The sequence below is a fragment of the Chlorocebus sabaeus genome, chromosome 5 (genome assembly GCF_047675955.1).
Source record: "Chlorocebus sabaeus isolate Y175 chromosome 5, mChlSab1.0.hap1, whole genome shotgun sequence".
Lineage (NCBI taxonomy): Eukaryota > Metazoa > Chordata > Mammalia > Primates > Cercopithecidae > Chlorocebus > Chlorocebus sabaeus.
In genome coordinates, this window is record NC_132908.1 from 26376408 (window position 1) to 26401737 (window position 25330).

At 52.9% G+C, this 25330-nt stretch overlaps 1 protein-coding gene across 1 annotated transcript; it reads left to right on the forward strand.

Annotated features, from left to right (window-relative positions):
* The first annotated feature begins 2546 nt into the window (after window positions 1-2546).
* RABEP2 (rabaptin, RAB GTPase binding effector protein 2) lies at window positions 2547-25222 on the forward strand. The gene is made up of 13 exons (XM_007988895.3): window positions 2547-3471; window positions 3962-4174; window positions 8427-8584; window positions 14922-15032; window positions 15118-15468; window positions 18579-18674; window positions 18773-18871; window positions 20665-20820; window positions 23361-23538; window positions 23702-23713; window positions 23821-23876; window positions 24132-24245; window positions 24599-25222. Exons 1-13 carry the CDS (start codon window positions 3411-3413, stop codon window positions 24698-24700), a joined length of 1707 nt encoding a protein of 568 aa, XP_007987086.2. The 5' UTR covers window positions 2547-3410; the 3' UTR covers window positions 24701-25222.
* The last annotated feature ends 108 nt before the right edge of the window (window positions 25223-25330 follow it).

The following is a 25330-nucleotide window of genomic DNA, read 5'->3' on the forward strand; positions in this document are numbered from 1 at the left end:
TGGGATTACAGGCATGAGTCACCATACCTAGCTGAAAGAAAATTTTCTTTTCTTCTTTTTTTTTTTTTTTTTTGGAGACAGAGTCTCACCCTTGTTGCCCAGGCTGGAGTGCAATAATGCGATCTCGGCTCACTGCAACATCTGCCTCCCAGGTTCAAGTGATTCTCCTGCCTCAGCCACCCAAGCAGCTGGGATTACAGGCATGCACCACCACTCTCAGCTAATTTTTCTGTTTTTAGTAGCAACAAGGTTTCACCATGTTGGCCAGGCTGGTCTCGAACTCCTGACCTCAGGTGATCCACCCGCCTCGGCCTCCCAAAGTGCTGGGATTGTAGGCATGAGCCACTGCATCCGGCCGAAAATTTTATTTTCTCTTCTCCCACATGCACTCTATCATCTAGGCTAGTCCATTTTATATCCTAAATATTGATAGAATCAATTTTCCCCTCTGAATCCTTTCTTCACAATCAGAAGCAATTCAACAGCCTCTCTCCTGGGCTCCCCGTCTCCTGTGTCTTTTGGTTCCCATCTACACTCCGCATGTCAAGAGAACTTCTTCAATGTTAGTCATGTGCTTCCCCTGCTCAATGGCCTTCAGTGGCTCCCAGGGCCTGCAGGATAAACTCAAGCCTGAGAGCTGTCAGGAAGGCCCTCCCCAAACTGACGGGAGGCTCATTTCTAGTCATCATTTCAGCCCTTTCCCCAGAAACCCCGCTGCACGCACAGGGAGTCTGGATTGATTGACTGATTGATTTTTATTTTTTTAAACAGGGTCTTGCTCTCTCACTCAGGCTGGAGTGCAGTGGCACAATCAAGCTCACTGAAGCCTCGGCCTCCAGGGCTCAAGTAGATCTTCCCCGCCTCAGCCTCCTGAGTAGCTTGGAATACAGATGCACACCACCATGCCCAGTTAATTTTTTTTTTTTTCCCTCTGTCGCCCAGGCTGGAGTGTAATGGCATGATCTCGGCTTGCTGCAACCTCCACCTCCCGGGTTCAAGCAATTCTCCTGCCTCAGCCTCCTGAGTAGCTGGGACTACAGGCACGTGCCACCACACCCGGCTACTTTTTTGTATTTTTAGTAGAGATAGGGTTTCACCGTGTTAGCCAGGATGGTCTTGATCTCCTAACCTCGTGATCTGCCCTCCTCAGCCTCCCAAAGTGCTGGGATTACAGGCGTGAACCACCGCGCCTGGCCATGCCCAGCTAATTTTTAAATTTTTTGTAGAGATGAGGTCTCACTATGTTGTCCAGGCTGGTCTCGAACTCCTGGGCTCAAGTGATCCTCCTGCCATCGGCCTCCCAAAGTGCTAGCATCACAGGCGTGAGCCAGCACATGCAGCCAGAGGTGGCCATTTTAGTTAGGGTGATCAGGGAAGGCCTCACTGAGGAGGTAACATCTGAACCGAGACCTCGGCTCAAAGCTTGGTGGAAAACACTTGGTTTTATACTTGGTGAAAAAGTAAGTGCGTGTTTAGTTTTGTTCAAAACTGCCATACTCTTTTTCCAGAGTGGCTATACCATTTCACATTTCCATCAACAAAATATGAGAAACCCAGTTTCTCCACATACTCACAAGCATTTGGTGTTAGCGTTCTCATTTTAGCCATTCCAAGAAGTGCGTAGTGATGAAAGTGATTGTGGCTTTAATTTGTATTTCCCGAATAAATAGCTAATGATGTTTAACATCTTTTCATGCACATATTGCCACCTGTGAGAGCAGTGAAATGTCCATTCATATCCTTTGTCCATTTTCTTTATTTTAAGTTCTGGGATACACGTGTAGGATGTGCAGGTTTGTTACATAGGTAAACGTCTGCCATGGTAGTTTGCCGCACACATCAACCCATCACCTAGGTATCAAGCCCAGTATGCATCAGCCACTCTTGCTAACGCTCTCCCTCCCCCCACCCAACCCCCACCCCATAGGCCCCCAAGTATGTAGTCCCCTCCCTGTGTCCATGTGTTCTCATTGTTCAGCTCCCACTTATAAGTGAGAACGTGTGGTGTTTAGCTTTCTGTTCTTGCATTAATTTGCTGAGGATAATGGCTTCTAGCTCTATCCATGTCCCTGCAAAGGACATGATCTCGTTCCTTATTATGGCCGTATAGTATTCCATGGTGTATATGTACCACATTTTCTTTATCCAGTCCATCATTGATGGGCATTTGGGTTGAGTCCATGGCTTTGCTATTTTGAATAGTGCTGCAATGAACATACTCGTGCATTTATCTTTGTAATAGAATGATTTATATTCGTTTAGGTATATACCCAGTAATGGGATTTCTGGGTCAAATAGTATTTCTGGTTCTAGGTCTTTGAGGAATCACCACATTGTCTTCCATAATGGTTGAACTAATTTACATTCCCACCAACAGTGTAAAATCGTTCTACCTTTGGCCATTTTCAAACTGCATTGTCTGTTTTACAAAAATCACTCCAGCTGCTTTAAGGAGAATTAATTAATTAAAGAGCCAAGTCGACACTGTGGAAGTTCAGGAGAGGTGATGGGAGCTGGGACGGAGTGCTAGCGCTGGAGATGGAGAAAAAGGGGCACATTCTGGAATAGTCAGCATATTGGAAGTAGAGTTTACGGGACTTGCAGGAGGACACGAAAATCAAGGACTTCCAGGTTCCTGGCGTGTCCTTTACAGAGGGAGAAAAAGGTTTGGGGGAAGGGGAACCAAGGCTCTGGACATAAATCTGAATTGCCTGTCACCGTCTGGGTGGAGGTCACAGATAGAGCCTGATCTAGACACAGGCGGAGAGGAGAGGAGGGATTTGAAGGCGCTGGGAGGGGGAAAGGGGGGCCAGCAGGAAGCGGTGACTGGCTGAATAACAAAATGGGGGTGGGGACGTGCAAGTTTCAGACTCCGACTAACTACTCGGGGGCTCCGAAGCGCTCAGAAAAATGAAGCCGACCCGGCCCTGCCCCGAGGGACACTCCACGAGGGCGGAGGTGCAGGGAGGGCCCCGCCACAATTCGCTGTAACGCAAGCCAGGCTCGGGCGGAAGGGCGGCCGGAGCCGATCAAAGGCTGGCTCCGGGCAGGAGCAGCGAGGGAGCGAGGGGGAGCGCTCCGCAGGCCGGTGTCCCAGAGGAGGCATAATTGGAGCAGGGCTTCCGAGGTCACGGAGAAACGCCTGGGAAGACCTCTTAAGGATCCTCGTCGGGGCTTGAAACGAAGGAGTACTCCCAAACCAGCCAAGAAGAGCCGGGGCGGGGCCGGAGCCGGGGGCCGACTCGGGAATCTCCGGCCGAGGCTCGGCAATCCCCCCATCCTCCGTCCGGGGCCTCCAGCCCGGGGCCGATCCGGAAACAGCCGAGCGGATCCGGAAACAGCCGAGAGGACCCGGAAGCGGTGCGCTCCGTCACCAGGGAGTGCGGGAATCCGCCGTTTGCTCTGAGGCAATGGCGGCAGCTGCGCCGGTGGCCGCGGACAACGACGAGCGGCGGCGGCGGCCGGGGGCTGGTACGTGAGGGGGCGTCCGTGCACGCAGAGGGCGGTGAAACTGGGGGCGGGGCCGAGCTAGCCACCTGCGGATGGGGGGTGGAGAGGGGTGATGGAGGAAGGGGCGGGGCCACGCCGTCGGAAAAGGGGGCGGGGCCTAGAGCTCTCGGCGAAAGGGGGCGTGGCCCGGCCATTCAAGGGGTAGAGCCAGTGACAGGTGCGAGGTGGGGCCCGGTGAGGATGGGGCGCGGCCATTGGGGGGGCGGGGCCGGGTTGGACTGAGGAGAGGATTGAGTGAAACTGGCCACCGCGAAGAGATGGAATGTAGGCAGCACCCGGCAGAGCCAGTGGAAAGGGGGCGGGGCAGGGGCGGTGCCAGGTGAGCGGGGCGGACCCAGGTGAAGGCGGTCCCGGGTGAAGGCAACATTACTAGGTTGCAGGACTTGCTAAGCCGGTAGGTGGCCTGGGGTGTTAAGAGATGGGAAGAGAAGCTTATCCCTGTCCCCCACAGCACTGGAGGACCCCCAGCCCCAGGAAGGGGCAAATGGTGAGGCCGAGTCAGGTGAGCTCAGCCGGCTTCGGGCTGAGCTGGCAGGCGCCCTGGCAGAAATGGAAACCATGAAGGCTGTGGCAGAGGTGAGCGAGAGCACGAAGGCCGAGGCTGTGGCTGCGGTGCAGCGGCAGTGCCAAGAGGAGGTGGCCTCGCTGCAGGCCATCCTGAAAGGTGAGACGGGGGAATCACCTAGACTCCCCATCAGCCCCATACTGGGGAGTGCATGACGAGAAAAGGATGCGGGGGCACAGATAAGCTGTGGGATAAGTTAGCAGGGCTGCCTAGCTCAGGGCATGCCTATGGCCGGAGGAAGGGCCGCCCTTTTAAAATTTGCATAGAGGCACTCCATGTGATAGCAACAACTCTGTCAGTTACAGCTAAGTTTAGCTCCCAGCTTCTATCTGTTGCCTTGCCCATGTCATTTCTTGTCCCTCACTGATGATTGATCAACCCTGAAGATGGGTGAGAAACTTCTCAGTTCCCCAGACCAACCTTATTTTAGTCTGGACTTCTGGGAAATAGAATCAGCCCTGGCCCAGTCTCTGTGAGTCTAATGCTCTGCTCTCTAGCCTTCCCCAGACACTCCCTCCTCCACCCCACGCCATGCACCAGCTTCCCTGCCTCCACCCCATGTTCTCTGTACTTGCTCCTCTGGCTCCAGAAGCCCCAGCTGCTCATCCTGTTTTCTACTCTCCTTCCTCTAGCAGAAGCCAGAGCCTCTGAAACAGATGTCAGAGCTGCCCCGCTGCTCTGCCCCTGCTGTGGTGGGGCTCTTGTCAACTCTCTCCTGGACTTTTGTCCCAGCCTTCTCACGGATCTCCCTCTATAGTCTGGCCTTGACATTGGCTTCCAGAGTAAACTTCCTAAAATTCCCTTCCCACCATGCGATTTCCCTTTCTAACAGCTGCTCCTGGAGACTTCTCTGGGGCTGTATTTCCCACATTTCAGGATCCACGTGCCTGTGCAATGTAGATACATCCTTGTACAACTTACTCTGCTATTTACTTAGTATTTGTTCTTTAAATAGATCCATATTTTTAAATTTTACATACATTTATTAAGAGAAACTCGTTATCTCTACTATATGGGAAAAACCAGGTGTGTCCTAAATAATAACAATAGCTAGCTTTTTTTTTTTTTTTTTTCTTGAGTCAATAAGAGTTTCACTCTGTCGCCCAGGCTGGAGTGTGTCACACCACGCTGGTGTGATCTCAGCTCACTGCAACCTCCACCTCCTGGGCTCAAGTAGATCCTCCTACCTCAGCTTCCCAAGTAGCCAGGACTACAGGTGCATGCCACCATGCCTGGCTAATTTTTTGTACTTTTTGTAGAAACAGGGTCTCACTATGTTACTCAGACTGGCCTTGAACTCCTGAGCTCAAATGATCTGCCAGCCTTGGCCTCCCAAAGTGCTGGGATTACAGGTGTGAGCCACCACGCCTGGCCAGGTAGCATGTTTTGAGCACTCACTATGTGCCAGGCACTGAGCTAAATGCTTTATGAGTAACTAATCTTCATAACAAACTCTGTGAGGCAGGAACTATTATCCATCTCCATTTTACAGAGGAAGCTCTGAGGCCGGGAGAGGTTAAATAACTTGCCCAAAGTCATACAGCTGGAAAACAGCCAAGCAGCCTAACAGCTGAACCTTTTTTTTTTTTTTTTTTTTAAGATGGAGTCTCACTCTGTTACCCAGGCTGGAGTGCAGTGGTGCGATCTCAGCTCACTGCAACTTCTGCCTCCTGGGTTCAAGCGATTCTCCTGCCTCAGCCTCCCAAGTAGCTGAGACTACAGGTGTGTGCCACCATGCCCGGCTAATATTTTGGGTATTTTTTTGTTTTGTTTGTTTTGTTGGTTTTTTTTTTTTTTTTTTTTTTTTTTTGAGATGGAGTCTCACTCTGTCACGCAGGCTGGAGTGCAGTGGCACGACCTCGGCTCACTGCAAGCTCCGCCTCCCAGGTTCACGCCATTCTCCTGCCTCAGCCTCCCAGCTAGCTGGGACTACAGGTGCCTGCCACCACGCCCGGCTAATTTTATTTTACTTTTACTTTTAGCAGAGACGGGGTTTTACCGTGTTAGCCAGGATGGTCTCAATCTCCTGACCTCGTGATCCACCTGCCTTGGCCTCCCAAAGTGCTGGGATTACAGGCGTGGGCCACCACGCCCGGCCCCATTTTTTGTATTTTCAGTAGAGATGGGGTTTTACTGTGTTAGCCAGGATGGTCTCGATCTCCTGACCTTGTGATCCACCTGCCTTGGCCTCCCAAAGTGCTGGGATTACACGAGTGAGCCACCACACCCGGCCCAGCTGAACCTTTACTTCTACTGTTAGTGCACAGTAATAGGTCAATCCCTATACAAACAAAAAAATGACCAGGTTTTACCAAAAACAAAACAAGTCCATGTTACTCAGGTAAGAGGATCAGTTGAGGTCAGGAGTTTGAAACCAGCCTGGGCACCAAAATGAGACCCTTAGCTGGGTATGGTGGCAAGTGCCTGTGGTCCCTGCTACTTGGGAGGGTGAGGTGGGAGGTTCACTTGAACCCAAGAGTTTAAGGCTGCAGTGAACTATGATTTCGCCACTGCACTCTAGCCTAGGTGACAGAGGGATACCCTGACTCTCTTTTTTTTTGTTTTCTTTTTTTGAGACAGAGTCCTGCTCTGTCACCCAGGCTGAAGTGCAGTGGCACAATCTCGGCTCACTGCAACCTCCGCCTCCTGGGTTCAAACAGTTCTCCTGCCTCAGCCTCCCAAGTAGCTGGGATTACAGGTGCCCACCACCACACCTGGTTAAATTTTGTGTTAGTAGAGACAGGGTTTCACCATGTTGGCCAGGCTGGTCTCGAACTCCTGACCTCAGGTGATCTGCCCACCTTGGCCTCCCAAAGTGCCGGGATTACAAGTGTGAGCCACGGCGCCAGGCCCTGACTCCCTAACAACAACAACAAAAAAGTATATAATCTATCCAACATCACCTCCATCTCCTGCTGACCTGTAGGATAAGTTTCAAACCTCTTGGCGTCACATGCAAGGCCCTGGGAGCCACCTACTGCCTCCTTTCCAGTGTCTCCTTGGGTGCCTTTGCTGTTCCAACACCTCCAGCATACCTCACCATGCCGCAACCATGCCAGCCGCTCTTCCGCTGCTCACACTGGTCCTGTTAACTCATGCATCCTTTTCCTCCTTCACTGTCTACCACTGTCCTCTCCTGCCTGGGCAGGCAGGCAGAGTGAGGGCTCCTTCCTCTGCCATCTCCAAGCCCAGGAAGGGTCCTCTCCTTTACCTCTTCCCATACTGCATCCTAACTATTGCCACAGCCGCCCTCTTCATTGGACTGTGAGCTCCCGGTGGCAGGCTTTCTGTTTGATTGATTTCTGTATTTCCAGAGCCCAGCTCAGAGTCTGATCCAGTGTAAATGTTTATGACTATGATTAAGGGCCGGGTGTGGTGGCTCATGCCTGTAATCCCAGCACTTTGGGAGGCTGAGACGGGAGGATTGCTTGAGCTCAGGAGTTCCAGACCAGCCTGGGCAACATGGTGAGACCCTGTCTCTACAAAAAATGCAAAAATTAGCCAAGCATGCTAGGGTGTGCCTGTCGTCCCAGCTACTCGGGACACTGAGGTGGGAGGATTGCTTGAGCCCAGGAGGCTGAGGTTGCAGTGAGTCATGATTGCGACACTACACTTCAGCCTGGGTGACAGAGTGAGACCGTTTCTCAAAAATTAAAGAAAATGAGGCTGGGAGCAGTGGCTCACACCTATAATCCCAGCACTTTGGGAGGCCAAGACAGGTGGACCGCTTAAGGTCAGGAGTTCATGAGCAGCTTGGCCAACATGGCAAAACCCCACCTCTACTAAAATGGAAAAATTAGCTGGGCGTGGTGGTGGGCACCTGTAATCCCATCTACATGGGAAGCTGAGGCAAAAGAATCACTTGAACCCAGGAGACGGAGGTTGCAGTGAGCCAAGATTGAACCACTGCACTCCAGCCTAGGTGACAGTGAGACTCTGTCTCAAAATAATAATGATAATAATCAAAAAAAATTCTTACTGTTCTTAAATATTGACTGTTCCTGGTATATATTAATAGGAACAGTGTCACATCTTCTGTGTGCCTGAGAAAGGACTGGACACCTTGCCTGTGTCATCTCATCTATTTTTATTTTTTATTTTTTTGTACACTATCTTATATATGTCATCTCATTTAATCTGTAGCCACCAGAAGGATGATCAGTAGTTTCCCCATTTTGCACCTAAGGACACTGATGCACAGAGAGGCTGAGTGATTGCCCAGGTCAATTTCTGCAAAGCCTGCCATGGCAACCACTATGGTAGATTGTCTCACAGAAAGAGTCAGTGCATCAAGGTCCCCTGCTCGCCCACAGGCAGGACCGGCTCATTGACCCTCCCTCTCCCCCACCAGACTCCATCAGTAGCTATGAAGCCCAGATCGCCGCCCTGAAGCAGGAGCGACAGCAGCAGCAGCAGCACTGTGAGGAGAAGGAGCGGGAACTGGGCCGCCTGAAGCAGCTGCTGTCCCGGGCCCACCCCCTGGACTCCCTGGAGAAGCAGATGGAAAAGGTTGGGGTTGGGATGGTTTCCCCACTGCCCTGGGATTTGGAAGGATGTTAAGGACTGTGGATGTCCCATTGCCCGGTCATGGGGTGCAGGGCACCCAGCAGTGATTCTAGGAATAGCACAGAGTTACCAGGTGTTGTTGAGAGCTTCGCTCTGTGCTCCATAGGGTCCTGGCTTGCCCCTTATTAGTGGGTGACCAAGTTCGCTTAGCTCCAAAATTAAGTTATGTAGAGGAAAGGAAACTTACACTTAAGGGTAACAAAAAAATTTCTTACTGTTATTAAATATTGACTGTTCCTGGCGGACATTACCGCTTGGTGATATATTGTTACCTCCTGGCTTGGTGCAGTGACTCACACCTGTAATCCCAACACTTTGGGAGGCCAAGGCAGGTGGATCACTTGAGGTCAGGAGTTCGAGACCAGCCTGGTCAACATGGTGAAGCCCTGTCTCTACTCAAAATACAAAAATCAGCCTGTAGCGCACACCTATAATCCCAGCTACTCAGGAGGTTGAGGCAGGAGGATCACTTGAACCCAGGAGGCAGAGGCTGCTGTGAGCTAAGATTGTGCCACTGTACTGCAACCTGGGCAACAGAGCGAGACTTCGTCTTAAAAAAAAAAAAAAGATGCCTCTGATGCTTTAGGCACTGTGCTTAGTGCTTAACAGAGTTAACCTCCCCAGTCTATTCCCTGTAAGGGAGGTCTATTAGATCCATTTATCAGCTGAGTACGGTAAGGCTCAGGGAAATTCAGTACTTCTACTGTTTATGCACATAAAAGGGAATGGAGTTGAGATTTTAAAATCTAAGCAGAAGCCTGACTCATGCTTATAGTCCCAGCACTTTGGAAAGGCAAGGCAGGAGGATCACTTGAGGCCAGGAGCTTGAAGCCACAGTGAGCTATGATCTTACTACTGCACTCCAGTCTGGACACCATAGCAAGATCCCATCTGTAAAAAATTTTTTTGTTAAATTAGCTGGGCATGGTGATGCACACGTGTAGTCCCAGCTACTCAGGCTGACATGGGAGGATCGCTTGAGCCAGAAATCAAGCCTGCAGTGAGCTATGATCACATCACTGCACTCCAGCTTGGGTGACAGAGTAAGACCCTGTCTCTTAAAAAAAAAAGTCTAGGCAGGCTGGTTTTATTTACTGATTTATTTATTATTGAGAGAGTCTTGCTCTGTCACCCAGGCTGGAGTGTAGTCGCGTGATCTCGACTCACTGCCACCTCTGCCTCCTGGGTTCAACTGATTCTCCTGCCTCAGCCTCCTGAATAGCTAGAATTACAGGCACCTGCCACCATGCCCGCCTATTTTTTTTGTATTTTTAGTAGGGGCGGGGTTTCGCTGTGTTGGCCAGGCTGGTCTCGAACTCCTGACCTCCAGTGATCAGCCCGCCTCTGCCTCCCAAAGTGCTGAGATTGCAGGCGTGAACCACCGCGCCCAGGCTGATTCGAAAGGGTTCTTTTTTTTTTTTTTTTTTTTTTTTTTTTTTTGAGGCGGAGTCTGGCTCTTTTGCCCAGGCTGGAGTGCAGTGGCCAGATCTCAGCTCACTGCAAGCTCCGCCTCCTAGGTTCACGCCATTCTCCTGCCTCAGCCTCCCGAGTAGCTGGGACTACAGGCGCCCGCCACCTCGCCCGGCTAGGTTTGTTTTTTTTTTTTTTTTTTTTTTGTATTTTTTAGTAGAGACGGGGTTTCACTGTGTTAGCCAGGATGGTCTCGATCTCCTGACCTCGTGATCCGCCCGTCTCGGCCTCCCAAAGTGCTGGGATTACAGGCTTGAGCCACCGCGCCCGGCCTCGAAAGGGTTCTTAATCTCTATGATATGTCACCTCCTTTACTATTGCTGTTATTAACAATTATAGGAAGCACATATTTATTATCACATGCTTCGTCTTTCAAAGCAAATTTGCATTGTTACTTCATTTGATCCTACAGCAGACCTGTGAGATAGATACTTCAATTAATATTGTTATTTCATGCATAAGGAAACTGAGGCTCAGGTATGGTGTCAATTACCTAGTTAGAAAGACAAAGATGAAGACAGGAGCCCATGAAACAAAGACCTTCAAGCCACATCTTTGCAGCATCCGGGCTGCCCCGTGCATCCGGAGTGTTCCTCAGGGAGCACCTCAGCAGGTTGGTAAAGGACAGGGCCCCGCTCAATGAAAGCCACCCAACACAGTGAAGGGAGCATCAGGGCTGGGCGTGGTGGCCCATGCCTGTAATCCTAGCCCTTTGGGAGGTTGAGGTGGGCAGATCACTTGAGGTCGGGAGTTTGAGACAAGCCTGGCCAACATAGGGAAACCCTGTTTCTACTAAAAAAGTACAACAATTAGCCAGGCATGGTGTCGGGCGCCTGTAATCCCAGCTACTCGGGAGACTGAGGCAGGAGAATCTCTTGAACCCAGGAGGCAGAGGTTGCAGTGAGCCGAGATCACACCACTGCACTCCAGCCTGGGCAGCAGAGCAAGATTCCATCCCAAAAAAAGAAAAAGAGATTTGGAGGATTAAACTGAGCTTGTTTGAGAAGATTTCAAGTGATTCAAGAAGTGGAAAGGGCATGAACTAGAAGTGAGGAGTGACGGGGACAGGGATGACTGGCAGATTTCTGCCTTGAACAGCTTGTGGCCAGCAGCGCCGTTCTCGCTGACTGAGTGCTTGTGGCAGGAAGAACAGCATCCCTGAGTGGTTTGTTTTGGATGTCTATGGTTAGAGGAGCCTGAGGGACATACAAGTGGAGATGTGTAGAGGCTGTTGGCTGCTCAACGTCAGCAGGATCCTAAGCTTGAAAAGAGATGGGAAAATATGGTCAGCTCTGTGGTGGTGGTGTTAGTGTGGGAGAACAAATCGATTAGGATGAAATTTGCCTGCATGTGATTGAAAACCCAAATTAACAGTGGCTTAAATGTGACATCTTTTTATTTTTATTTTTATTTTTTTTTTGAGACAGAGTCTTGCTCTGCCGCCAGGCTGGAGTGCGGTGGCACCATCTCAGCTCATTGAAACCTCCGCATCCCAGGTCCCGGTTCAAGCAGTTCTCTGGCCTCAGCCTCCAAAGTAGCTGGGATTACAGGCGCGCACCGCCACACCCAGCTAATTTTTGTATTTTTAGTAGAGACGGGATTTCACCATGTTGGCCAGGCTGGTGTCGAACTCCTAACCTTGTGATCCGCCCACCTTGGCCTTCCAAAGTGCTGGGATTACAGGCGTGAGCCACTGCACTTGGCCAGAAATTTTTTTTTTTCTTTCAGAGATGGAGTCTTACTCTGTCACTCAGGCTGGAGTTCTGTGGTGCGATCTCGGCTCACTGCAACCTCCACCTCCCGTGTTCAAGCTATTCTCGTGCCTCAGTCTCCCTGAGTAGCTGGGATTACAGGTGCCCACTGCCACGCCCGGCTAATTTTGTATTTTTAGTACACACAGGGTTTTGCCGTGTTGGCCAGGCTGGTTTCAAACTCCTGACGGTGATCCGTCCGCCTTGGCCTCCCAAAGTGCTGGGATTACAGGCATGAGCCATTGCACCTGGCTCAGAAATTTGTTTTTTCCTTCAAGTTCAGAGGTAGACATTTCAGAACTGGTAAGGCAGCTCGACAAGTTGTCAAGCAGGCTCCATCTATATTGCTGTTTTGCCATAGGTAATATATTGCCTCATGGTCCAAGATGACTGCTTGGGTGCCAGCCATCATGTCCACATTCCAGCCAGCAAAAAGGAGGAGAAGGAGGAATAAAGAAAGGCACACCCTCTTCCTTTAAAGAGTTGTCCTAGGCCAGGCACGGTGGCTCACACCTGTAATCCTAGCACTTTGGGAGGCTGAGGCGAGCAGATCATTTGAGGCTGAGGTGGGTGGTCTCAGGAGTTCGAGACCAGCCTGGCCAACATGGTTAGACCCCCTTCTACTAAAAATACAAAAATATTAGCTGGGCGTGGTGGCGTGCACCTGTAATTCTAGCTACTTGGGAGGCTGAGGCAGGAGAATTGCTTGAACCTGGGAGGCAGAGGTAGCAGTGAGAGGAGATAGTGCCATTGCACTCCAGCTTGGGCAACGAGAGTGAAACCTCTTTTTTTTTTTTTTTTTTTTTGAGACAGAGTCTCGCTCTGTCCCCCAGGCTGGAGTGCAGTGGCGTGATCTCGGCTCAGTGCAAGCTCTGCCTCCCGGGTTCACGCCATTCTCCTGCCTCAGCCTCCTGAGTAGCTGGGACTACAGGCGCCCACCACAGCGCCTGGCTAATTTTTTGTATTTTTAGTAGAGATGGGGTTTCACCGTGGTCTCAATCTCCTGACCTTGTGATCCGCCCGCCTCGGCCTAAGAATGAAACTTCTTATCAAAATAAATAAAAGTTGTCCTGGGCCAGGCACGGTGGCTCACACCTGTAATCCCAGCACTTTGGGAGGCTGAGGTGGGTGGTCTCAGGAGTTCAAGACCAGCCTGGCCAAAATGGTGAAACCCCATCTCTACTAAAAATACAAAAATTAGCCGAGCGTAGTGGCGGGGTGCCTGTAATCCCAGCTACTCATGAGGCTGAGGCAAGAGAATTGCTTGATCCTGGAAGGCGGAGGTTGCAATGAGCCGAGATCATGCCAGTCCTCTTTAGCCTGGGCAACAAAGTGAGACTCCATCTAAAAAAAATGTAATAATAATACATATAAAATAAAGAGTTGGCCGGGCGCAGTGGCTCAAGCCTGTAATCCCAGCACTTTGGGAGGCCAAGACGGGTGGATCACGAGGTCAGGAGATCAAGACCATCCTGGCTAACACAGTGAAACCCCGTTTCTACTAAAAAATACAAAAAACTAGCCGGGCGAGGTGGTGGGCGTCTGTGGTCCCAGCTACTCCGGAGGCTGAGGCAGGAGAATGGCGTAAACCGGGGAGGCGGAGCTTGCAGTGAGCTGAGATCCGGCCACTGTACTCCAGCCCGGGCGACAGAGCGAGACTCCATCTCAAAAAAAAAAAAAAAAAAAAAAAAAAGAGTTGTCCTGGAAGGTCCCCTTGGCTCATCTGTTTCTATCTCAGTAGCTGGAACTTAGCCAGATGATCTGTTTAGTTGCAAGGAAGCAGGTAAATGTGGATGGTATTCTAGGATTTAGACTACATGCCCCGCTAACAATGTGAGGTGCGCTGGGCATTGGTGTAATCCTAACCCAGATGCTGGGAATTACACTTGTAATGCCCAACCTTGGGAGGCTGAGGTGCGAGGATCACTTGAGTCCAGGAATTCAAAACCAGTCTGGACAACATAGCAATATCCTGTCTCCACAAAAAATATAAAAATTAGCCCATTGATGCACATGCCTGTGGTCCCAGCTACTCAGGAGGCTGAGGCAGGAGGATGGCTTGAGTCCTGGAGATGGAGGGCTACAGTGGGATGTGATTGCACCATTGCACTCCAGCCTGGGGAACGGAAAGAGAGCTCATCTCTTTAAAAAAAATTTTTTTAAAAGCCGGGTGCGGTGGCTCAAGCCTGTAATCCCAGCACTTTGGGAGGCCGAGGCTGGCAGATCACGAGGTCAGGAGTTCGACACCAGCCTGGCCAACATGGTGAAACCACGTCTCTACTAAAAATACAATTAGCTGGGCATGGTGATGCGTGCCTGTAATCCCAGCTACTGGGGAGGCTGAGGCAGGAGAATGGCTTGAACCCAGCAGGTGGAGGTAGCAGTGAGCCGAGATCGTGCCACTGCAGTCCAGCCTGGGTGATAGAGCAAGACTCCATCTCAGGCCGGGCGCGGTGGCTCAAGCCTGTAATCCCAGCACTTCGGGAGGCCGAGACGGGTGGATCACGAGGTCAGGAGATCGAGACCATCCTGGCTAACACGGTGAAACCCCGTCTCTACTAAGAAATACAAAAAACTAGCCGGGTGAGGTGGCGGGCGCCTGTAGTCCCAGCTACTTGGGAGGCTGAGGCCGGAGAATGGCGTGATCCCAGGAGGCGGAGCTTGCAGTGAGCTGAGATCCGGCCACTGCACTCCAGCCTGGGCTACAGAGCAAGACTCCGTCTCAAAAAAAAAAAAAAAAAAAAAAAGACTCCATCTCAAAAAAAAAAAAAAAGGTAAAGTTCTATGACAAAAGGAAAAAATGGATATTGGGGAAGGAAGATATGGTGAATGACAGGGCCACAGGAAGAAGTCATGACCTTCATCCTTGCCCTTATGCCCTGGGGCAAGTCATGGAAGCTTCTAGAGCCTCTGTGTTCTTATCTCTGGAATGAGGGTAGACAGCACCTTCTAGGGAGGATTAGGAGAGCTGATGTGCTTGCAGAGGAAGCTCTGAACAGACCTGGGACTTCAGCACTCGGGAGGGGGGAACTACTGCTGCCAAACGCCACTCCCTCCAGGCCCACGAGGACTCGGAGAAGCTGCGGGAGATCGTTCTGCCCATGGAGAAGGAGATCGAGGAGCTGAAGGCGAAGCTGCTGAGGGCCGAGGAGCTGATACAGGAGATCCAGGTGAGGGTGCGGCCAGGGGGTGCTGGGGAAGGAGGGGTGCCAGAGGACCCTGGCCCCCCAGCCTCTTCCCTGCCCCCTTCCCTAGAGACGTCCCCGGCATGCCCCTTCCCTGCACGACTCCACGGAGTTGCTGCCCCTGTCCCGGGACCCATCGCCCCCACTGGAGCCTCTGGAGGAGCTGAGCGGAGATGGGGGTCCGGCAGCTGAGGCCTTCGCTCACAACTGCGATGACAGCGCCTCCATCTCCTCCTTCTCTCTTGGCGGTGGGGTCGGCAGCAGCTCCTCCCTGCCCCGCAGCCGCCAGGGCCTAAGCCCTGAACAGGAAGAGACGGCCTCGCTGGTGTCTACGGGCACCCTGGTTCCCGAGGGCATCTACCTGCCCCCTCCTGGCTACCAGCTTGTCCCAGACACCCAGTGGGAGCAGCTGCAGATGGAGGTGAGTGTTGTGGGCAGGGTAGCGGGGTGCGCCATCCCCCTCTCTGCTGGATGCTTCCCCTGCACCACCTGTGTTCAGACCCAGAGCTAGAGCCGGAGCTTCCACAGGGAGAAGAGAGGCCCCCCTCCTAGTGAAGGCAGGCAGATGTAAACATGCACAGGGGCCGGGTGCGGTGGCTCACACCTGCCATCCCAGCCACTCGGAAGCTGAGTGGGAAGATTGTTTGTGGCTAGGAGTTCAAAGCCAGTCTGGGCAACATAGTGAAACCCTGTCTCTTTACAAAAATTAAAAAAAAAAAAAAAAAAAAAAAAGCCAAGTGTGCACCTGTAGTCCCAGCTACTTGGGAGGCTGAGGCAGGAGGATCGCTTGAGCCCAGGAGATTGAGGCTGCAGTGAACCAAGATCGTGCCACTGCACTCCATCCTGGGTCACAGAGTGAGAACCTGTCTAAAAAAAAAAAAAGAAAGAAAAAAGAAAAGGCCAGGTGCAGTGGCTCATGTCTATAATCCCAGCACTTTGGGAGGCCGAGGTGGGTGGATCATCTGAGGTCAGGAGTTCGAGACCAGCCTGGACAACATGGTGAAACCTCATCTCTACTAAAAATATAAAAATCAGCTGGGTGTGGTGGTGCATGCCTGTAATCCCAGCTACTCGTGAGGCTGAGGCAGAAGAACTGCTTGAACTGGGGAGGCGGAGGTTGCAGTGAGCCCAGATCCTGCCATTGCACTCCATCCTGGGCAACAAGAGTGAAACTCTGTCTCGAAATATAATAATAATAATAGTAATGTGATGCAAAAAAATGAATTGTACATTTCACATGGGTAAATTATATGGTAAAGAACTTATAACTCAGTAAAGGTGCTTTTAACAAAAATGCACATGGATACATGGGGAAGACATTGTCACCAGGGAGATGCCCAGAAAAAAAACTAAAGAGGGTTTTGGGATAGAGACGGGCAGTGAGGGAGACTGACCTGGGTTCAGGCTGGAGCTGAGACCCAGATGGTGGGAGGAGGAGCTCTTAAAGGGCAGGCTGGGCATGGTGGCTCACTCTTGTAATCCCAGCACTTTGGGAGGCCGAGGCGGGCAGATCACCTGAGGTTGAGAGTTCAAGACCAGCCTGACCAACATGGAGACAGGCGTGGTGGCGCATGCCTGTAATCCCAGCTACTTGGGAGGCTGAGGCGGGAGAATCACTTGAACCCAGGAGGCGGAAGTTGCAGTCAGCCAAGATCGCGCCATTGCACTCCAGCCTGGGCAACAAGAGAACAAGAGTGAAACTCCGTCGCCAAAAAAAAAAAAAAGACCAGGGCACAAGGACCTGTGAGTTCAAAGGCCCTGAGGATGGAGAGACCACAGTGCATCTGAGGAACAGGAAGGCCACCGGGGAGGAGAGAAGAGGAGATCAGAAAGAAAGGCAGGACCACATGAGTCCGGCCTTGGGGGCCGGTTGTGCGTTGTGCATCTTAGGAGATGTGGGAAGCACCTGCAGTGTTAATTTTAAGCAAGGGAGAAGCCTCCCAGCTCCAGGCTTTCAAAAGCTCACTTGGGGCCGGGTGCGGTGGCTCACGTGTGTAATCTCAGCACTTTGGGACGCTGAGGTGGGCGGAATGCTGGAACCCAGGAGTTTGAGATCAGCCTGGGCAACATGACGAAACCCTGTCCTACAAAAAATACAAAAAAGTAGCTGGGTGCGGTGGCACATACCCATGATCCAGGCTACTCTGGGAGGCTGAGGTGAGAGGCTTGCATGAGCCCAGGAAGTCGAGGCTGCAGTGAGCCGAGATCATGCACCACTGCACTCCAGCCTGGGTCACAGAGTGAGACCCCATCTCAAAAAAAAAAAAAAAAAAAAGCTTACTTGGGCGTGTGTTGGGGTAGGGGCCACAGGAGAAGCTGAGAGGCTGGGACTGTGGTGTACGGGAAGGTGATACCTTGGACCAGGGGATGGCCACAGAGACAGGAAGAAATAGGTGGATGTGGAATCCACTTTTTTTTTTTTTTTTTTTTTTTTTTTTGAGACGGAGTCTCGCTCTGTCGCCCAGGCTGGAGTGCAGTGGCCGGATCTCTGCTCACTGCAAGCTCCGCCTCCCGGGTTCACGCCATTCTCCTGCCTCAGCCTCCCGAGTAGCTGGGACTACAGGCGCCCGCCACCTCACCCGGCTAGTTTTTTGTATTCTTTTAGTAGAGACGGGGTTTCACCGGGTTAGCCAGAATGGTCTCGATCTCCTGACCTCGTGATCCGCCCGTCTCGGCCTCCCAAAGTGCTGGGATTACAGGCTTGAGCCACCGCGCCCGGCCTTTTTTTTTTTTTTTAGATGGAGTCTCGCTCTGTCGCCCAGGCTGGAGTGCAGTGGCACGATCTCGGCTTACTGCAAGCTCTGCCTCCCGGGTTCACGCCATTCTCCTGCCTCAGCCTCCCGAGTAGCTGGGACTACAGGTGCCCGCCACCATGCCTGGCTAATTTTTTTGTATTTTTAGTAGAGACACGATTTCACTGTGTTAGCCAGGATGGTCTTGATCTCCTGACCTCGTGATCCGCCCACCTTGGCCTCCCAAAGTGATGGGATTATAGATATGAGCTACCATGCCCGGCCCTGTTTTTTTTGTTTTTTTTTTTTTTTTTTTGAGACGGAGTTTCACTCTGTCACCCAGGCTGGAGTGCAGTGGCGCGACCTCGGCTCCCTGCAACTTCTGCTTCTGGGTTTAAGTGATTCTCCTACCTCAGCTTCCCAAGTAGCTGAGATTACAGGTGTCCCACCACCACACCCAGCTAACTTTTTGTATTTTTAGTAGAGATGGAGTTTCACCATGTTGGCCCGGCTGGTTTTGAACCCCTTACCTCAAATGATCCGCCCGCCTCAGCCTCCCAAAGTGCTGGGATTACAGGCATGAGCCACTGCACCTGGCACTGTGGAATCCACTTTGGAGATGGACCCGGCAGGGCCTGCTGATGGGTGGGGAGTGAAGGGAAGAGAATGGATGGCTGGGCCTGTAACTCGGTGGACTGTGTGGGTGAGGGCACCTCCCTGCAGAGGTGGGCCACGAGAAGTGTGGTGAGGGGGTCCTAAGTTCCCAGGAGATGCAGGCTGAAGGCAGGGTCTGTGGCAGGGCCGACAGCTGCAGAAGGACCTGGAGAGCGTCAGCCGCGAGCGGGACGAGCTCCAAGAGGGCCTGAGACGGAGCAACGAGGACTGTGCCAAGCAGGTGGGTCCCTGCCGCCACTGCAGCCCCAGCCAGGCCTCTGGTTGCCTTCCACCCCCCGACATCCCCCTGCCCTCACTTTCACCTTCCCTCCAACCCAGATGCAGGTGCTGCTGGCCCAGGTCCAGAACTCCGAGCAGCTGCTGCAGACCCTGCAGGGGACTGTGAGCCAGGCCCAGGAGCGGGTACAGCTGCAGATGGTGAGTACCTGGGAGCCCCGGGGAAGGAGGGTGAGGAGTCCAGCAGGAATCAGTTGCGTGTGGTGGAAGGGGGCACGTGGGAAGTCAAGGCACCTGTCCTGTCTCCAGCTGCTCAGGCCGCACCCCGTAACTGGTGCCAGGTAGGTAGGAGGGCTTTGGGGCAGCTGGTGCCGTGGCCAGAACAGGGCCTTTGCAGCCACACAGACCTGTTTGATCTTGAGCTAATCCCAGACTCCCAGCCTCTGTCTCACCATCTATAAAACTGACATAATGGGGCCTAGTTTGCAGAGTCATGAGAATTAAAAGCAAATCTGGCTGGGCAAGGTGACTCATACCTGTAATCCTAGCACTTTGCGAGGCCTAGGCAGCTGGATCACCTGAGGTCAGGAGTTCGAGCCTGGCCAACACAGCAAAACCCCATCTCTACTAAGAATACAAAAATTAGCCAGGCATCGTGGCAGGCACCTGCAATCCCAGCTACTCAGGAGACTGAGGCAGCAGAATCGCTTGAACCCGGGGACAGAGGTTGTCGTGAGCCAAGATCACGCCATTGCACTTCAGCCTGGGTGAAAGAGCAAAACTCTGTCTCAAAGAAAAAAAAAAAAAAAGCAAATCAGATGCTGACCAAGACTAGGGAGGAGACATATGTGATTGAACAGGGCCAGGTGTAGGGCAGGAGGGCAGTAGGCAGCCTGGAACCAGAGGTTCCTGCAAGGTGCTCCTGCCTCTGGGCTCTGCTGACCGTGGCCTCCTAAGAACACAGGTTCACTGCTGCCAGATTTTCTGATTTTTCAAGAGAAACCAAAAATATGAATATTTGTGTATCGTCTGCTATTTTTTTTTAAGAGATGGTGTGTTGCTGCTCAGCACCCAGGCTTGAGTGCAGTGGTACAATCATAGCTCACTGAAGCCTCAACTTGCTGGGCTCAACCAATCCTGCAGCGTCAGCCTCCTGAACAGCTGGGACTACAGGCTTACACCACCATGCCCAGCTAATTTATACATTTTTTTGTGGAGCTGGGGTCTCACTATGTTGCCCAGGCTGGTCTCAAACTCCTGGCCTCAAGTGACCCTCCCACCTTGACCTCCCCCGTAGCCAGGATTATAAGTGTGTAGCACCACACCTGGCTTGTCTCTCAATTTTTAGAGTTGGCAACTACTTTAGGGTTTAAGAAATATATATGGGCCGGGCACAGTGGCTCACACCTGTAACCCCAGCACTTTGGGAGGCCGAGGCAGGTGGATCATCTGAGGTCAAGAGTTTGAGACCAGCCTGACCAACATGGTGAAACCCCGTCTCGACTAAAAGTACAAATATTAGCCAGGCATGGTGGTGGGCGCCTGTAATTCCAGCTACTTGGGAGGCTGAGGCAGGAGAATCGCTTGAACTTGGGAGGCCGAGGTTGCAGTGAGCTGAGATCGCACCGTTGCACTCCAGCCTGGGTGACAGAGGGAGACTCTGTCTCAAAAAAACATGTTTTTTAAATTTAAATTTATATATATTTAAATAAATGTGTATATGTGTGTGTGTGTGTGTGTGTGTGTGTGTGTGTGTGTATGGACCAAATAAAATACCCAGCTTGGGCCCTGGCAGCAGCCTGTAACCTGCATGTTAGCAGGGACGGGGTGTCTGAAGAGCTTGGTAACAAAAAGTGGTCCTTCCTTGCTCAGGAGCAGAGGGGGCGTGGGCTCTCTTGCTGTCAGCCTGGGAGGAGGGTTCAAGGAGGTTTGGCCTCCTAGGGACTGGAGACGCCTGTCCTCTTCATTACCTTGTACTAACTGTCCATCCACAGGCAGAGCTGGTCACCACCCACAAGTGCCTGCACCACGAGGTAAAACGGTTGAATGAGGAAAACCAAGGGCTCCGGGCCGAGCAGCTGCCATCCTCAGCCCCCCAGGGCCTGCAGCAGGAGCAGGGCGAGGAGGAATCACTGCCCAGCTCTGTGCCAGTAAGCCGAGTGTGGGCACTGAGAGCCTGGAGCCACCGCGAGGGCCCCTCCTCCCCAGGCAGAGCAGAGCATTGGTCGGGACCAGCCAGGGTGCTGTATATTTGCTTGGCCAACTCATTTGCCTTCTCTAAGGCTCAGTTTCCTCATCTGAGAAATGGAACCATACACCCTTTCCAGCACTGGCATCAAAAGAAAATGAGTTAACGGAATGCTTGGCAGGAAGGAAGCAGTCATTTGGTTGGTTTGCTGTTTTTAAGTGACACATGAACCACAAGATTGAATTCATCATAATCTTTGGTTCATAGCAAGCTGCCATCATGGATCTATGTCTGGCCTTTGTCAACTTAATTTCTTTATAATATGGCTTATTAGCCAGGCATGATGGCTCACACCTGTAATCCCAGCACTTTGGGAGGCTGAGGCGGGCGAATCACTTGAGGTCAGGAATTTGAGACCAGCCTGGCCAACATGGTGAAACCCCATCTCTACTTAAAATACAAAAAAAATTAGTCAGAGCCGGGTGCGGTGGCTCACGCCTGTAATCCCAGCACTTTGGGAGGCCAAGGTGGGTGGATCACCTGAGGTCAGGAGTTTGAGACCAGCCTGCCCAACATGTTGAAACCCCATCTCTACTAAAAATACAAAAATTAGCCTGGTGTGGTGGCGGGCACCTGTAATCCCAGCTACTCGGGAGGCTGGGGTTAGAGAATCGATTGAACCCAGAAGGCGGAGGTTGGGGTGAGCTGAGATTGCGCCATTGCACTCCAGCCTGGGCGACAAAAGCGAAACTCTGTCTTTAAAAAAAAAAAAAAATTAGTTGGGCATGGTGGCTCATGCCCATAATCCCAGCTACTCAGGAGGCTAAGGCAGAAGAATCACTTGAACCTGGGAGGTAGAAGTTGCAGTGAGCCAAGATCACACCACTGCACTCCAGCCTGGGCGACAGAGCAAGGCTCCATCTCAAAATAATAATATGGCTTATTAATAAATTGATTAGAAATAGATCACCTGGTGGCTGGGTACAGTGGCCCACGCCTATAATTGCAGCAGTTTGGGAGGCTGAGGCAGGAGGATCATTTGAGCCCAGGAGTTCGAGACCAACCTGGGCAATAAAGCAAGATCCTGTCTCTATAAAAAACTAAAATAAAAATACTAGCTGGGCTTGGTGGCTTGTGCCCATAGTCCCAGCTACTTAGGAGCCTGAGACAGGAGGATCACTCGAGCCCAGGAGTTCAAGATCAACCTGGGCAACATAGTTGAGACCCTGTCTCTACAAAAAATACAAAAATTAGCCGGGTGTGGTGGCCTCCACCTGTAGTCCCAGCAACTCAAGTGTCTGAGGTGGAACGCTTGAGCCTAGGAGGTTGAGGCTACAGTGAGCTGTGATCGTGTCACCACACTCCAGCCTGAGCCACAGAGTGAGACCCTGTCTCAAAAAAAAAAGCAAAAGACAAAAAACAATAAAAAAGATCCCTGAGGTGCCCTCCCCACCCTGAGATCCGTCCACTTCCGGGCACCTCCTCCCCATTCCTTGACTCTGCTTTGCCCTCGCGGTCTTCTTTGGTGGTGTTTTCATTACATGTACAGTGTGGTGCTTAACTTTCATTGTTCTTGAGTTTTACGAAAGGGTTTATTGTATTTTATTTTTAGAGACAAAGTCTCGCTCTGTCGCCTAGGCTGGAGTCTAGTGGCGCCAGCTCGACTCACTGTAACCTCCACCTCCTTGGTTCAAGCAGTTCTCCTGCCTCAGCCTCCTGAGTAGCTGGGATTACGGGCGCAGGCCACCAGCTGGCTTTTTTGTTGTTGTTGTTGTTTGTTTTTGTTTTTGTTTCTGTTTGAGACGGAGTCTTGTTCTGTCGCCCAGGCTGGAGTGCAGTGGCATGATCTCAACTCACTACAGCCTCCGCCTCCTGGGTTCAAGTGATTCTTCTGCCTCAGCCTCCCGAGTAGCTGGGACTACAGGCGCACACCACCACGCCCAGCTATTTTCTGTATTTTTAGTAGAAACGGAGTTTCACCATATTGGCCAGGCTGGTCTCGAACTCCTGACCTTGTGATCCGCCGGCCTCGGCTTCCCAAAGTGCTGGGATTACAGGTGTGAGCCACCGTGCCCGGCCTAATTTTTGTATTTTTAGTAGAGACGGGATTTCATCTTATTGGTTAGGCTGGTCTCGAACTCCTGACCTCACGTAATCCGCCCACCTCGGCCTCCCAAAGTAGTGAGATTACAGGTGTGAGCCCTCGTACCCGGCAAGGGACTCTTGCTGTAGATAATCTGCTGAACTTTCTGGTTGGGACTGTTCCTGAGTGCCCTCCACGGTGTGGGGTGTGACCGTATGTCCTGAGCTTCCTCTGCTGGGCTGTAGCGCGCCTATCCGCCTCCCAGACGTTGGGCATTTTCGGCTCTTCCCTGCTTTAGCCATTTGCTTCCATCCTTCCTTCCTTACCCGTTCCTCCCCACAATCCCCGTCTGGCTAGTGGCCCCTGCCCTGCTGCCTTCCTGCCCCGGCCCAGCAGGTGACTCCTCGCGTCCCTTCCAGGAGCTGCAGCAGCTGCTGCGCCGCACGCGGCAGGAGGCGAGGGCCCGGCTGCAGGCCCAGGAACACGGGGCAGAGCGCCTGCGGATCGAGATTGTGACGCTGCGGGAGGCTCTGGAGGAGGAGACGGCAGCCAGGGCCAGCCTGGAGGGGCAGCTGAGGGTGCAGCGGGAGGACACAGGTGAGGGGAGGGGCACGAGCCCCCAGCCCCGGGCCCAGGGCCCCTGTCGGCCCTGCAAGGAGCCACCGGGGCTCCTTGGCAGCAGCTGGGAGGGGAGAGAGGCGGTGGGGGAGAGGCGGTGGTGCACCACTGGCCTTGACCTCTCTCTTTTTCCTTCCCACAGAGGTGCTGGAGGGTGAGTATGTGCTGGAGGTGATCTTGGGGATCGCCCACCCTGGCTGGGCTAGGTGGGGAAAGGGAGAAGGCGTGGCCCTGACTTCTCGCCCTGCACTGACTTCCCAGCCTCCCTGTGCAGCCTGAGGACGGAGATGGAGCGGGTGCAGCAAGAAGAGAGCAAGGTGAGGGGGAGGGCAGGGGGACTGGGAGGAGAGGGACCCTCCCCTGCCCCTCCCGCCCTCTGTGTCTCCCTCAGGCCAGGTGGGAGGAAGCCCTGGGGCAGTGGCTGGGCTTGGCCAAGCCAGACAGAGGAGGTTGGAGTCAGGGGCGGTGTAGAAGGGGCTACTGTGTTGGGAACTCCCGTGCTGGGGCCACACACCCTCCCATCTGGCCCAGGCTGAGCCAGGCCGAGCTCAGTGTGGTGTCTGTCCCCGCAGGCCCAGCTCCCAGACCTCTCAGAACAGAGGGCCAAGGTGCTGCGGCTGCAGGCAGAGCTGGAGACCAGTGAGCAGGTGCAGAGGGACTTCGTGCGACTGTCCCAGGCCCTCCAGGTACGGCCTGTCCCAGCCCTTCCGGACTGGCTGGCTCCACTCCGGGTGACCTCTCCGGGGTCTTGCAAGGACAGTCCCCTGGTTAGGGGAGTCCTTTCTTCCTCCTGGGGCTGGCATGGTCCTGTCCTGAGCTATTGCTCAAAAAACCCTGAAACTCTCGTGTGCACCTTGGTCAGTCACCTGAAGCCCTCAGTACAGGGCATGGTGGACGCTCAGGGCATTTGTGGCCTCAGCCCCAAAGAGGTGGCCCCTGGGTCCACTGGTCCCAGGCCCTGCCCTTGGGGGCTAGCAGGTGGGGTAGAGGCTGCATTTCCCCACCAAGTGCCCTCTGCTCCCCTCGTCTGACCGCGCAGGTGCGCCTGGAGCGGATCCGCCAGGCAGAGACCCTGGAGCAGGTGCGCAGCATCATGGATGAGGCGCCACTCACGGACATCAGGGACATCAAGGACACCTGAGGGGGTCAGGGTGTCCCCACCCCTGCCCTGGGAAAGACGCCTTTCCCCACTCCAGAACCGTGAGGCCTGGCTCTGGGGTCTTGGGTGGCTTTTCCACCGTCCCCGAGCCTGGGGTTGAGGGGACTGATGGGGCCACCACTGCCCTACCCTCCAGCGCCTCCTCCCAGGGTGGCTGGGCCTCCTGCTCTCAGGGATTACACCTGGGTGAGGGGCCCAAGCCCCTCTTGGAACCAAAGGTGCAGGCTCAGGCCTGCGACTTTCTGGCTGCTGTGCTGCCTCCTGGGCTCCAGCCCTCCCCTGCCCCCAGCCCGTCCCCTGCCCAGGGCACAGCCGAGCTATGGGGGCTGAGAGTCCCCATCAGAGGCAGTGAGGTGGGCCCTGGCCCTGGGACAGGCAGCTGCCTTCTGGTCTGCATGACACTAAGACGCTTGTCCACAGCGGCGACCCACGCCTCCAAGCGCGCACAGAAGCAAGGCCAGACTTTTCTGTCATTTATTTTCAATAAATAAGCAGCTCAGCGCAGTCGGTCGCCTTGTCCCTGCAAGCCCCTCGGGGTTGGGAAAGGGGATTTACAAGGTTGAGAGGGAGGTGGGTGGCCAAGGGGGAAGGAAAGGGAAGGGGTTGTGTTTA

Excerpts from the sequence above, each read along its gene's own strand:
- RABEP2 (XM_007988895.3), top strand. The coding sequence starts at position 3,411 with ATGGCGGCAGCTGCGCCGGTGGCCGCGGACAACGACGAGCGGCGGCGG. Across the intron at positions 3,472-3,961 it reads GCGGCGGCGGCCGGGGGCTG|CACTGGAGGACCCCCAGCCC; the intron begins GTACGTGAGGGG and ends TGTCCCCCACAG. Across the intron at positions 15,033-15,117 it reads AGCTGATACAGGAGATCCAG|AGACGTCCCCGGCATGCCCC; the intron begins GTGAGGGTGCGG and ends CCCCTTCCCTAG.